This window comes from Phyllopteryx taeniolatus, chromosome 6, assembly GCF_024500385.1.
Source record: "Phyllopteryx taeniolatus isolate TA_2022b chromosome 6, UOR_Ptae_1.2, whole genome shotgun sequence".
In the NCBI taxonomy this organism is placed as follows: domain Eukaryota; kingdom Metazoa; phylum Chordata; class Actinopteri; order Syngnathiformes; family Syngnathidae; genus Phyllopteryx; species Phyllopteryx taeniolatus.
In genome coordinates this window covers 29352296-29365320 of record NC_084507.1, presented here as the reverse complement: position 1 = coordinate 29365320, position 13025 = coordinate 29352296, and the positions used below count along the sequence as shown (strand labels likewise).

At 42.1% G+C, this 13025-nt stretch overlaps 2 protein-coding genes across 3 annotated transcripts; one reads left to right on the top strand and one right to left on the bottom strand.

Annotated features, from left to right (window-relative positions):
- Positions 1 to 157: 157 nt before the first annotated feature.
- clec3ba (C-type lectin domain family 3, member Ba) lies at positions 158 to 2050 on the top strand. The gene is made up of 3 exons (XM_061777233.1): positions 158 to 1058; positions 1129 to 1224; positions 1383 to 2050. Exons 1-3 carry the CDS (start codon positions 959 to 961, stop codon positions 1781 to 1783), a joined length of 597 nt encoding a protein of 198 aa, XP_061633217.1. The 5' UTR covers positions 158 to 958; the 3' UTR covers positions 1784 to 2050.
- A 1359-nt stretch (positions 2051 to 3409) lies between these two features.
- cdcp1a (CUB domain containing protein 1a) lies at positions 3410 to 12277 on the bottom strand. 2 transcript variants are annotated; one of them, XM_061777222.1, is made up of 9 exons: positions 12043 to 12277; positions 10850 to 11056; positions 9959 to 10321; positions 9515 to 9883; positions 8071 to 8268; positions 6011 to 6379; positions 5182 to 5529; positions 5002 to 5089; positions 3410 to 4188 (listed from the first exon to the last, which is right to left on the bottom strand). In XM_061777222.1, exons 1-9 carry the CDS (start codon positions 12101 to 12103, stop codon positions 3753 to 3755), a joined length of 2439 nt encoding a protein of 812 aa, XP_061633206.1. In that variant the 5' UTR covers positions 12104 to 12277; the 3' UTR covers positions 3410 to 3752. The 2 variants fall into 2 exon arrangements, with proteins under 2 accessions (XP_061633206.1, XP_061633207.1); XM_061777223.1 differs by lacking the exon at positions 10850 to 11056.
- Between the last annotated feature and the right edge of the window lie 748 nt (positions 12278 to 13025).

The following is a 13025-nucleotide window of genomic DNA, read 5'->3' as shown; positions in this document are numbered from 1 at the left end:
CTCTTAGTAACATTTTTTTACTCTCTCAAAATATTTTACAGCCACTGACATTGTCAATCAAAACTGAACACTATTACCTTTGTAAAGGCAAACTATTTGATGCTGCTCTTGTATTAGATATCATATTGTGCAATAATGGTGTGGCTGACCTCGATTTAACGGACCAATAGGGGGAGGGGCCGGCCATTAAATCCGATTGTCAGTTCAATTGAAGAGCTTTTTTTTTGTGTGTGTGGCCTAAAAACACCCAATACAGTGCAAAATTATTGTAAGTATATTTAAAAAGCTTGAAAATGTTTGGCCAAACGCATGTCGCTGGTGCATGGGAGGAATGATTTTGGATACCAACCGGACACTAAATCCCAACACCGTTAAATCGGCGTCCGTTAAATTGAAGTTCCGATGTATTGCTGTATACCTGTACACTGACGAAGAACACTGCAGACATTTTAATTGCGACAACAGGTCGCCCAGTTAAAACTGACCCCCGAACTTGGGCCTTACCCCAAGTTTAGGAAAGGGCACTGACCTTTGACCTCTGATACCATACATCAACTATTCTTTAAATTCAGCACTTGCAGTACCTTTCTTTGACGTGTAGTAGCCTACAAGAATTTTCTAAACGTTGCAGCTAGTAAGGAGTATACGCTGATCGAAGGTTTCGTCGAACAATATTGATCACTAACTTTTATGAAGAGGCTGAAGACATTCGGACACCAAACGGTCTTGGCTGTGTGCTGACAAAAGCTTGAGTGCAAGACTGTTGCCCGCCTCCTCGTCACACTTTCCAAAACAACACAAACGCCTGTTAAACATCTGCAAAACATTTGTGCTCTCCGAGATAAAAGTTCTTTGGCTGAACGCTGCACCGCTCGGCAGTGTGGGTCCAACCGGCAGGCGCAGCTGCAGGCAGACATCTTAACGAACGTGCGTTTGAAGCGTTTACCAAAAGGATATCATGGAACGAGTGCAAGGCCTTTGCTTGGTGATGTGCCTTCTGCTGCTGACACAATGCGCACACCAGCAAAGCCCGGAAAAGAAGAAAAGCACCAAGAAAGGTAAGGTCACTAATAACATTTGACCTCACCCCCACGAACTGCTCTTCAACATTTCTTTAACTCACGGCAGACTCTACGAACGCTGCAATCGAGCAACTGAAGAAACAAATTGAAGACATTGTTTTCGACTTGAACTTGTTGAAAGAGCAGCAATCTCTGCAGTCAAGTAAGTTTGTTGCCGAAGTACGGACTGAGCCTGATAAACATATTGTTAGAAACATGCTTACACTAAGGTCGATCTATGCCAAGTAGCAGGTCATGATCCAAAGCATACCACATCATGTTCAAGCTAATCTTCTCTGTCAATCTGTCCGTCCATGACAGTGTGCCTGCGTGGAACGAAGGTCCCGGGCAAGTGTTTCCTCGCCGACCCGGTCAAGAAGACTTTCCACGCGGCCAGTGACGACTGCGTCGCCATGGGGGGCAGCCTGAGCACCCCCGTGACCGGCCATGTAAACGACCTGCTGTACGCATACGTGCGTCAGAGCATCAGCCCGGAGGAGCCCATCTGGCTGGGCGTCAACGACATGGTGAGCGAAGGCCAGTGGGTGGACCAGTCGGGGTCCAACTTGCGCTTCAAGAACTGGGAGACCGAGATCACCACGCAGCCGGACGGCGGCCGCAGCCAGAACTGCGGAACGTTGTCCACCACGGCCAACGGAAAGTGGTTCGACGAGAGCTGTCGGGCCGAAAAGGCTTCGGTGTGTGAGTTTAACATTGTGTGACTTCACTAGCATTACCCCAGTCGCCTTCAAAATGCCATGTAGAGTACTAAGTACATTTCTGTATAACATTTCAAAAATAATGGGCCACATCTTTAACCACCCACTCACTTACATCAATAGTCAATAGGCCATTTTCAGCATTAGCAGAAAACGAAAATTGGCTGCTTGATTTGTTGAGTTACAACGGGGAGATTTCAAGGTAAACACCACTAGATTTCTATCCTTATATTTTTGTAACATCTGCTAATAAATGTTTCTGCAAATGCTCCTCTGTGGGATTCCTGTGCACCGCCTATGGTACAAAAAAAAAAGTCGGCTTCAAACTAAAGCTGTATTTGTTCTCCGGAGCAGAGTGAGTGATCTCGTCAAAGATCAACGCGAGTTCAGATTGTGATCTCCGAGAGGTCAAACGTTCAAGGGGGAAGGTATTCAGTAGGTTGCGGGAGGGGAAAATAACCGCAGTCAGTGTGCGATTCGGTGCGTGCTTACTGTAAACTCGATGCCAATCGGACGAGGGGCTCGCTTTTGAGCAAAGATGATCACAACAACTCTCCAACTTGAGCTGGGCTCGATATTTGCTTTTGCACGATTCTGAGTCATTTGAGTAGACGTGCCAAGCGGGAATTGTGCAATTTTCTCCCACCCTCCAAATGGAGCAGAAAGAGGAGGAAACCATGTTTTCTTCGGAAACAAAATGATCCTTATTCACCAGGGTGTTATGAAGAGAACATTTTCCATCCCATCTTTTACAATCACTAGGCTTGATCTTGTTAACTCAAACGTGACCGGACACGGCCACGAAAACAACAATGGATCGCGAGTGTATTGTGTTGGTCAAAAAAAGAACAATATGGGGAAAAAACCTGTGGTGTTGGTCACCGGTGCTCGGGAGAAGAAAATTCGTTCAAGTATTGCTTGAGGTATGTTCACGTACTTTAAATACGATACAGCTCGCAAGCAAGCCAACAAAACGTTCTGTAGCCTAGCAAGCGAGTGCGAGCACCAACAGTTGTACGTAAACATGCTCTAAAGGGTCGGTGTGTGTGAAGTAATTTAATTACAATAAAGTAATTTCGGCGGCACGGTGGGCGACTGGTTAGAGCGTCTGCCTCACAGTTCTGAGGACCGGGGTTCAATCCCCGACCCTGCCTGTGTGGGTTTTCTCCGGGCACTCACACCAATTATTTCTGTCTCGTAATGTTGGTTTGACCTGACTGTTTAGAATACATGCCCTGAATAATATTTTTAAAGATACTCGGTATACTGTACACAGTTATATACAGTAAATCAACAAGTCATTTAAATTGCTCCATCTTGTGATCGGATAGGGTGATTCTTTTTTTTTTTTTTTTTTTTTTTTTTAAACTAGCTGATCGGCCCCAAAAATCCTGGTCGTGTAAAGCCTAAATGTTACATAAGAAACAGTCAAAACGATTTTAATACGGAAATGAGGTTGGAATTAGAATTGTCTTGTCTTGAATGAGTTTGTATGAGTTTCAGTTTTGGAATTGCAATGCTTAAATACAATGACCCTCTCCTACAGTATTTAATTTATTGCGACACACCTGTATATGGTGAGTTTTAGTTTGTTACAAGCTTCCATGCAGGCGGACAACAAAGGAAACGTCTCTTTACACTACTTTATTATTATTATTAAAAATGGCTAAAAGGCATTTAAATAACACGTATAATATTGCTGCTCCTCAACACGAGTGGTACAAAAGTACAATATCCCAAATGAAAAGCAGTCCTTGTTTCTATTTCCATTGGTCAGACGCAGGAAAGGGTGATTCGGTTCTGATTTCACAGAAGAAGTGCCGCCACTCAAGACAAACGCAGGCAGCAGCAACAAGCAAGTTTGAACACGTTTAGTTTGTGAATTTGGTGCAAAAACCCGTGCAGGGAAAACAGCGTCCCATGAGGCCAAGCTTAAGTCAATCACAGAGCTACGTGGAAATCCTGCATCCAATCAGTTGCCTCCCTCCGGCTCCAGCCGTGCGGTCATCTTAGCAGAGGACTCGTCCAAGGTGGACTGGGCCTGGTAAATCACATTGTCCACGAGGGCCTGGTTGTGGCTGGGTGGCCTGTTGGGAAGCGGCGGGGGCGCCTGCTGAGGTGACGACGGATACGCTCGGTAAACTCCCGTCTCCAGCTTGTCGTCGTCTTTCGACAGCTGAGAGTCCGCTTGCCCCGGGAAGGACTGGTACGTGTCCGACTCGGTGTAGATGCCCATCTCTGCCCCTTTTCTCAGCAGGTGGGTGTAGACAAGCGTGTCCTCAATGGAGGCGTACACATGGGACTCGTTGTCTTCGCGTGTTTTAGGGAAGCCGTTGTGCCTGGGCTGGAAGACGGCGCCATTGGGATTGTAGATGGACACCTGATGATCAAGCTTCTTTTTCTTCTTCCTGTTTGGTAGCAGGCAAGAGACAATTAGTGCTGTACAAGAGCTCAAAAAGTTCCATTTTAAAAGTCAGGCTGGTTTTATGTCTGTAACAAAATAAATCTTTAGGCTACTTATCATGTCGGTGACATATTAACACTTCTTCTTTTTATTTATACCCGGTTGAATTGTACTACGGACATCATTGAAAGAAAGGCATGCTCTTAATGATTTCTGCAGCTTTAAATAAAGGCTGAATGAATGAACAAATTCACTTTTGTGAACATTTTAAAATATAAAGTCACAAATATGAAATTGTTGCCATGTGAACTCATAATAATTCGAGTAATTAGTGTTTTGATTACTACAGATGAAATACAAAAGACAACATTAGGTACACTTGCACAGTCTAATGATATCAAATAGAGGAGCTGTATTGTATGTAAAAATTCAGCCTTCACTTTTGATTGGCATTTACAGTGGGGTGTTTATTTAACAATGTTTAATGCGTGGAATAGTGTAGAACTGCAATATAGCGCCTTTCCTAATATTGTTGTATACATAAGATTATCCATATATTACAAAACCCTCTTAGCCAGTGTTTAGTTAATATTGTTAATTCAGTCTTTTTTATACATACATACATATATATATATATATATATATATATACAATTTCTCATTCTATAATCTATTCTCAACTGATATTGAATGATAACACCTCAAATATAAACTGCTGCCATCTACTGTATTTAATTGCACCAGTCATTTAGTTGAAAAACAAAAACAAAACAAACAAGTGTACTTCAGAATGGTCAAAATCAATTTAAAGCACTTACTTAATTACGAAACAGACCACCACCAGCACAGCAATAAAAAGGAGCACCAGGGCAGCGACCACACTCACGATGATAATCAACAGTTGGTCTGAATGAGAGAAAATATTTGCGCAAGTTGCATTTCACTGTGTTGAGTGTACAAATTACATTATCCATTTAATAGGAGGGTAAAATATGTACTTTTCTGGACAGTTAGCTCTGTGATGACCTTGAAGTCTCCGCTCTCGGGCATGCAGTTGGACATGTTGAGGTAGAAGCTCTCGGAGACGCTGACCTCATCCGCCGCCTCGTCCTCCCTGCGGCTGTAGTCCTCCTCCAGACTGTCGAACCTCTGCACCCGGATGTTGGTGTGCCGGTTGGCACACTTGGGCTGGCTGAGGTTGACGAACCTCAAGTGCGCCTCCATCTTCGGGGGGAGCGAGACGATCCAGGAGACGGTGGCGTAGAACTCCATCCCCGCTGGCCAACCGGGTGTCGGCAGAAGGAGGGACTCTTCTCTTTTTGGCGATACTGTGAAGATGTACCTTTCTGTGTTGGACAGAAGAGCACATCAAGATCAATACATCAAGATCATACACCTTTTCCACAATCAAATCCTGCACTATTCACTGTCAAGATTGATTTTTCCTTTGTTTAATCATTACACAATACCAAAAGGGACAACAATAATGGGTTAATAAATACTCATCGGAAAAAAATGATGCTATCAATAATTTATCCGATCATTCGATTAATCGATTGAAGAATCAATAGATTCTTAAAATATTCGAAAGTGACAGTCCTAGAGGCACATGTGCTAACGACTGCGTGCTAGTGCTAACAGCCACGATTAATACAGTTTCTTAAATGAATACCTCTCCGACAGCGTCAATCAAGGTGAACATTAGTATTTTTGTAAAGACAAATATCTGATAGTGTACAGCTCTTGTTTTACTATTTATTCTTAGTCGTAGCTGTTATCATCAGTGGTGTCGCACTTAGTTTAGGATTCAAACAGTCAGTTTGTTACCTGCTATCTCCTCTTTTAAACTAGCAGACAACAATGACTTCCCAGACAGTCTGAGCGCTTGGCCCCCCACTCTGGCCACGGTGACCGATACGTTGGTGTGGATTTGGACCTTCTCGATGGCCCCCTGAGGACAGAAGCGGCCGACAGTCGTGCCGTCGTCCTCCGTCAGGGTAATGACGCTGTCGTTGCACGATCGACCCGGCAAGGACTGCCGCAGCGCTCCGATCGAAGAGCTCAGCTCCACGGTGCCGTGCAGAGGGGGACGCAGGGCCCACGTCACGGCGCTCAGGGGGGACGGCAGGCAGCTCGGCAGGGAAGGCACCGTAAGAGGCACCGGAAACTTGGGACAGTCTTTAAGTTGATTGCAAGCTGCACAAAAATATAAACAACAGCATATATGAAGGCTTTTATAGAAAGGCGGATGCAAATTGTAATCCCGGATTCAGCATACAGTGCATCAGGAACGTATTCACAGCGCTTCCCTTTTTTCATATTTTGTTATGTACCGCATTTTCACAACCATAAGGCGCACTCAAAAGTCTTACATTTTCTCCAAAATGGACGGGGCGCCTTATAATGCGACACGCCTTATGTGTGCACCGAGTTCCAAAATCTGTAAATGTTGCTGTGTGACTTTGATAAGCGCTCCGCTTGACTTAGTGGGAGCACTTCCTGCCGACACGCTGCTTAAATAGAGGAAAGGCGGACGTGACTGAGGACAGCATGGCTGGATGGACGAGGAGAAAATGAGAGGGTGGCTGAGTGAAATGTACGTAAAGAGACCGGATGGGTTTTTTCCACGTGTCACCGTCCCTGTTGATCTGTGACTCCATGCGCGCCCGTCTCATAGCCGCTGTGAAAAACCAAGTGCAGCAAATGAACTCGGAGCTTGCCATCATTCCGGGAGGCTTGACGAAGGAACTCCAACCGCTGGACATCGGTGTAAACAGGGCGTTTCAAAGTGAAGTTGCGAGCGGCGAGGGAGCGATGGATGGCAGATGGCGAACACAGCTTTACTAAGACTAGGAGGCAGCGCCGGGCGAGTTTCGCCACCATATGTGAATGGATTGTGGATGCCTGGGCTAAGGTATCTGCTTTGACTGTTGTCCGAGCTTTCGCGAAAGCCGGCATCATTGCTGAACAGCCCCCCGGCAACGAGACTGACTCCGACAATGACGAGAGGGAACCCGGCATCTTTGATGGAGATTTCGGATACAGAAGATAAGGACTTTGATGGATTTGTGGATGAGGATTGATTAAAAAAAATAAATAACATGAGTCCATGGTTAAATACTTCAATAAATTACAACCGAACACACTGTTTACATTGTTAAATAAGTCAATAAAGTACAATCGAACTCAGTTTTGCTCCCGCTGCCTTTTTAAAAACATTGTTTTAGCGTGCATGCATGCTACCGTATGTTTTCAGCTAGCGTATGTTTTACCATCCCTGCGCCCAATAATACGGTGTGTCTTATGTATGTGTTAACTACAGAAATAGACCCCGTAACTGAGACTGCGCCTTTTAATACCGTATTTACGCGCCATAATGCCTTATGGCGCGTGAATACGGTATGCCTTATTACAAAATGGAATAAATTCACACTCTTTCCCCTCAACATTCTACACAAAATAACCATAACAACATGGCGGGGGGGGAGGGGGGAACAAAGACATTTTTCTTTGTTTTTTTCAATAAAAATATGTAAAAATCTCAAAACTTTCATGTTGTCATTGTGAGGTGTTGCGTGTTGAATTTTGAGAAGAGAAAAACGATCACAATCTATTTTGGAATAAGGCTGATAACAAAATGTGGAAAAATTGAAGCACTGTGAATGTTTTCTGAATGCTCTGTAGATGAGAGTAGATGTGAATATGATTTTGTATTATTTCGACTGTTTACAGCGCAAATACAAAAAGTCCCATTTAATAAAATGAATGGCTATCAATTCAAATGTGAAGAAACATTGACAAGACTGTACTGGAATTGGGACAAAGGAGTGATGGCCATGAGTAAAAAACCTTTCATCCAAGCAGGCGTGAGTCAAATGTGGATTTACCAATGACGCCACTGGCTGTGACGTTGATGTCTTGAGGAAGACAGTCCTGGAAAGACAGCAGAGAAACACTTCCGGACGGGACCGTGATCTTCTCACTTGTCACGGAATTCATCTTCATCTCACATTCGGAGGCCGACTTCAGCCTCTCCATGTGCAAAGAAAGGCCCTTCATTTTCCTCAGGTCCACACGACACAACACTGCAGAGAACAGTTCAAAATGTTACGTCCTGGACTTTTTCTCCTCACATATTTCCGGAAGGCAAAAGCAAAACAGGATCCCTCCCTTCAACAGAGGAGTGCTGTCATTCATGACTAAGCGGTGAGGCAATAAATAGCTTCCTGACCTTGCAACCTGGAGGCACCTTCAAATCCCGCTCTCCACGTCAACACTACACTACACTTTATAAAAGAACAATTACTTCCAAAGTGAAAATTGCTGCTGACAGAGATGAATTGTTTGTTAAAAAAAAGATTTGCTTTCACACAGCATGCCTCGACGTTACACACTGTATTGCATTTTGCCCTCGCAGCCTGTTGTGTTGTCGCAACAGCATATGAAAATGGAAGATGTATGTTACCTGCTGCAACATGTCGTATCTCAATCAGTCTTCCAAACTGTTATGAGTAGCACAACCAAACAAGCTGCTTGGGTAAAAATGTTATCATTTAAGGGGTAATTTGAGAAACCAAAACAGCTGTTATATACAGCATGAAGTAATTACTCTGTAGAACTCCCGTTTAACTAGAGCAATAGCAGAAACCCTTACACCTTATAAGAAGGGCTCTTATTAAATGTCATTGTTGCTCCTTTATGCTTTTTACTCCTTTTTTTTTTTTTTTTTTTTTTAAGTCCAACAAAGAACCCACTTAATTTTAGTGTGGATTTTGAAAAGAGCTACAGATCCAGAATGTTTGTTTTCCAGTTTTTTTTCAACATTGTGAGATTTTATTTCTCATAAATAATGCCTCAATCTTAATGGCGGCAGTAATAACAATAATAAAAATAAACGCCTTGGTGAGTGCAGCTTGTTACTTAACACACAACTCTAACTATGGTCCCCACTTTACACGACATCTTAACTGGATTAGCACAAATTCTGCCCACCTAATGCCATAAATATTCAAGATGCAGCACTTACATTTCATATCTGAACAATGACAGCTCTCGACAAAGGAAACTCCCAATCTAGTGAGGTCCATAGGTTCCAGATATAAGGATTTTTATCCAAATATTGAAAACAATGGTTTCTATCAACAATTATGTCACTTATAATAATACTTTTGGACTCCTTATAATTGAAGTATAACGGCTGTAATTCATTAATAGCAAATGTTAGTGAAAAGTATGATAAAATGACCAACTGATTGCTTGATTTTAATTCCAATGCGGTAATGTATAAAGGGAAAGCTCTCTCTTACGCTAATCGTAAACCGGTTTACATACCTGGTGAGCTCGCCAATGAGGATGTCACCTTGACTTTCAGGGAGAGTCCAGGAGAACCAGCTCGTCTTCTGTCCATCTCACAGTTCCTCAGAATCAGAGAAAATTCTCCCTGATTTTGAACCGGCTGTGCGTCCGTCAGAGCCATCACCAGCGCCCGCCAGCCTTTGCTGTGGTACTCGGCCGCAGTTTCCTTCTTCAGACAACGTGGCTCAGTGAGGTCCAGGAACTCAATCGCTACCCTTTTTTTATCCGTGACCACAAAGTACCACTCCATCACGTCGTCGTCGGGAAAACTCTCGGGGAAGTTTGGAGACAGCAACTCAGAGAAAGATGTTCCATGTGGCAAAGACACTGTGATTTTGGCAAGCGCTAAAAAGACAAAAAACAAAAAAGCATTTAGACTCGAGACAAAACATAGAAGATTCTATTAAGAAGCGAACTTACATTTGATTTCCTCCCCAACAGACACGGCAAACTGGTCACTTTGGACCTCCAGTCCTGGTGGGACATCCAGAGAGAAGCTGCCCATGTTTAGAATCTGACCACTGCTGATGGGGCCTGTTCTGCAGTATTTGCCAAGGACAACAGTCCCTGTTGCCTGGAAGGCCTTGAAGGTGTAGGTGTGCATATCTGGACAGGTTTCAGATGGAGGAATTTGTCTCAGACCCGTCTTGGTAAAGTCTACTTGGACTGACTTTGGCCCAGAGTCTTTCAGGTTCCAGGTGAATCTGCGGTGGAAATCCAACCACGGATCGACGTCCGAGTCCGCCTGCATGATGTCATCACTGCACGCCTCTGTGGTACATTCTAAGTAGAGATATTTAGTGAGCATTACAGCTTAGTTTAGGGATGGGCAAACTTTGTAAACTGTGCTCAAAGGCCACATTTGACTTGGACAGATTATTCATAGGTAAGGTTTTATAAAAAAAAAAATAATAATAAAAAGTCTATGTAAAATATGTAAAAGTTTAATTTAATATTAAAATTTTAATTCTCAGTTTAAATGTTCATATTTCTAATTAAATTCATTATAATTAATTAACCAATGATTTAATGCTAGTACAGTAAATACGTTAAATGTACTGTATAGATAAAAATATTGATTTTACTAATATTTTTTAACAATTTACAACAAAACAATTAATTATTGAATTAGATAAAGGAATAAAAAATCTATTTTTAATAAGCATTTTAATTTGCACATTTTACAAACAAAACAGCACATTCAATAAAACAGATATTACAGGACTCTTAATAATGTAAATGCTTGGTGGGCCAGTCTAGCTTCTCTATAAAGAGACAATTCAAACAACACTGTTTAATTGTAACCGTTACCTATGTCTCGTGTGATCTCCACTCTGAATTCATCTTCAGGTCGGGGGCAATTGAATTCCACCGCGACGGGGGTGTCGCCTTTTAACAATAGTGAGTTGTCACACTCTTGCCTCTCCCCGGCGCACACTTTGCATAATGACCCTGTGGCCTCACTGCTGATGTTGACGGTGGTGCCTCGCTCAGGGGTGAGCGTCATTGACTGGAACCCTGCAAATCAATGAAGGCCTGCATTTCACTCCCATTGCAGACTTCGTGCACTTCCTGCACTGTAATGCTAAAGTGCAATTTACAAATGGGAAACTTTTGAGTCATGAAGTTGAGATCGAAAATACCTCTGCCAATACTAAATACTTGCTCCTTTAATTAAAAAATATATATATAAAAAATGACTGAAGGGCTACGATCTTGGTTCTTCACAGTAAAGTGTGGTATATGTTTAGCCAAAATGTATTCTTTAGACTAGATAAAGTCAGATGCAAACTCCACACAGGAAGGCCGCAGCCGAGATTCAAACCCAGAACCTCAGAACCTCAAGGCTAACCACTAAGTCATCGTGCTGCCACTAGGTAACCGAATGTCATAAAATCTGACTTAAATTTGGCTTAATATTACAGTTTCAGACCCAGCATACTTCACATACTGTAATTTCATTCAAATTGGACAGATATACAGTATGACTCTATAATCATTGATAATGATTTTGTTCAATGTTTATATTTCAAGGTTTTATATTATTTTTAGTGTTTGTGTTTTGATGAGATCTTCCATATGTGGCTTTTCCGAATTTCCATACAACCTTACCATAATTAAAAAAATAAATAAATAAATAAATAAAATCCAGGTTGATCATGTATATCAAAAACTACTGTAGACAAGAAATTGTGTACAAAATCAGAAAGCCACTTTGCTTGGCAGATTATTATTATTATTGTTGTTGTTTTTTAAAGGCCACATCAATACCAACGGTAACATTTCATAATGAGATTCATTTTCATTATGGTGCTGCTTGGTTTCTTTCACCTTCGAAACAACCAGCAAGCACAACTCCCTAAAGTTTCCACCACAGTACTTTACGGTCAGCCGTAAACTACCACATAATCATGTAAACATGCGTAATTCCTCAATTACCAAACAACACTACTTTCCCAGTTGCCAGTGTTTTCTCGGTTTAATATCGCAAGCTCTTGACCCACCTGAAACCGCGAAGACAAAACAGAAGAGAAGAAAACAGAGCGGAACTGGCGAAAGCGACATGCTGCCCGACAATTCACAGGTGCGCTGCGGCTTTGTCCCCGAGTGAAATCACTGGACCTTGGAGCATGGTGGACTCATTGTGTCTCGGTCGGGGGGAAAGAAGTCTTCTTCAACTTTCAGCTCGTTGGTGAAACACTTCCTGGTTGCTGCGTGTGTATGTGCACGAGGGCGTGGGCAACTCGCTGATCTTCTCAGAGATACTAGCTTATCATTTAGAGCTTGTCAAAAGGAGCTGCTACACACGCTACTTACTTTGTGTTTAAAAAAAAAAAAAAAAAAAAAAAAGGACTGGTAAGTAAAAAAAAAAAAGAAGAAGTAGGGATTCTAAAATGTACCTAATAGGTACAAAAGTCAAAAGTATGAGGCTACTGTCAAATGTGTAGACCTGCCGTAACCGTTTTGCTAACTTGGGGCAAAACAACCTGAACAAAAAATAGTTTCCCTCTTTTGCTAACTTATACTACCTGTACTGAGAAATAAATAATTATTTTACATAACTCCCATAGCTTTGCGAACGTTGTGAACCAAGCAACAACAACAAGAAAATGCTAAATGTCAATCACTCAATCAATCAAGATCTCAACTACAATTGACTTTACCGGTCTCTATTTTTACATCATGCCATCGACATTATCCATACATTGAAGACTCTAGCGAGCTTATTTTGACAAATAAAGGAGGAGAACGTATGTACAGATAAAGGGAGTAAAAGTAAAATGTTGTCAGAAAAGGTAATGTAGTAAAGTACCGGAAAGTGCAGATTCCAGGAAAATCTACTGTAAGTACAGTAACAAAATACAAATACTTGATTACTGTACTTAACTAGATTTTAATACAACACATCACTAATTACTACTAGTACTACTGCTAAGATGACATTAAATACACATTTTGGTAATCATTTCTATTGTGTGTTTTCCTG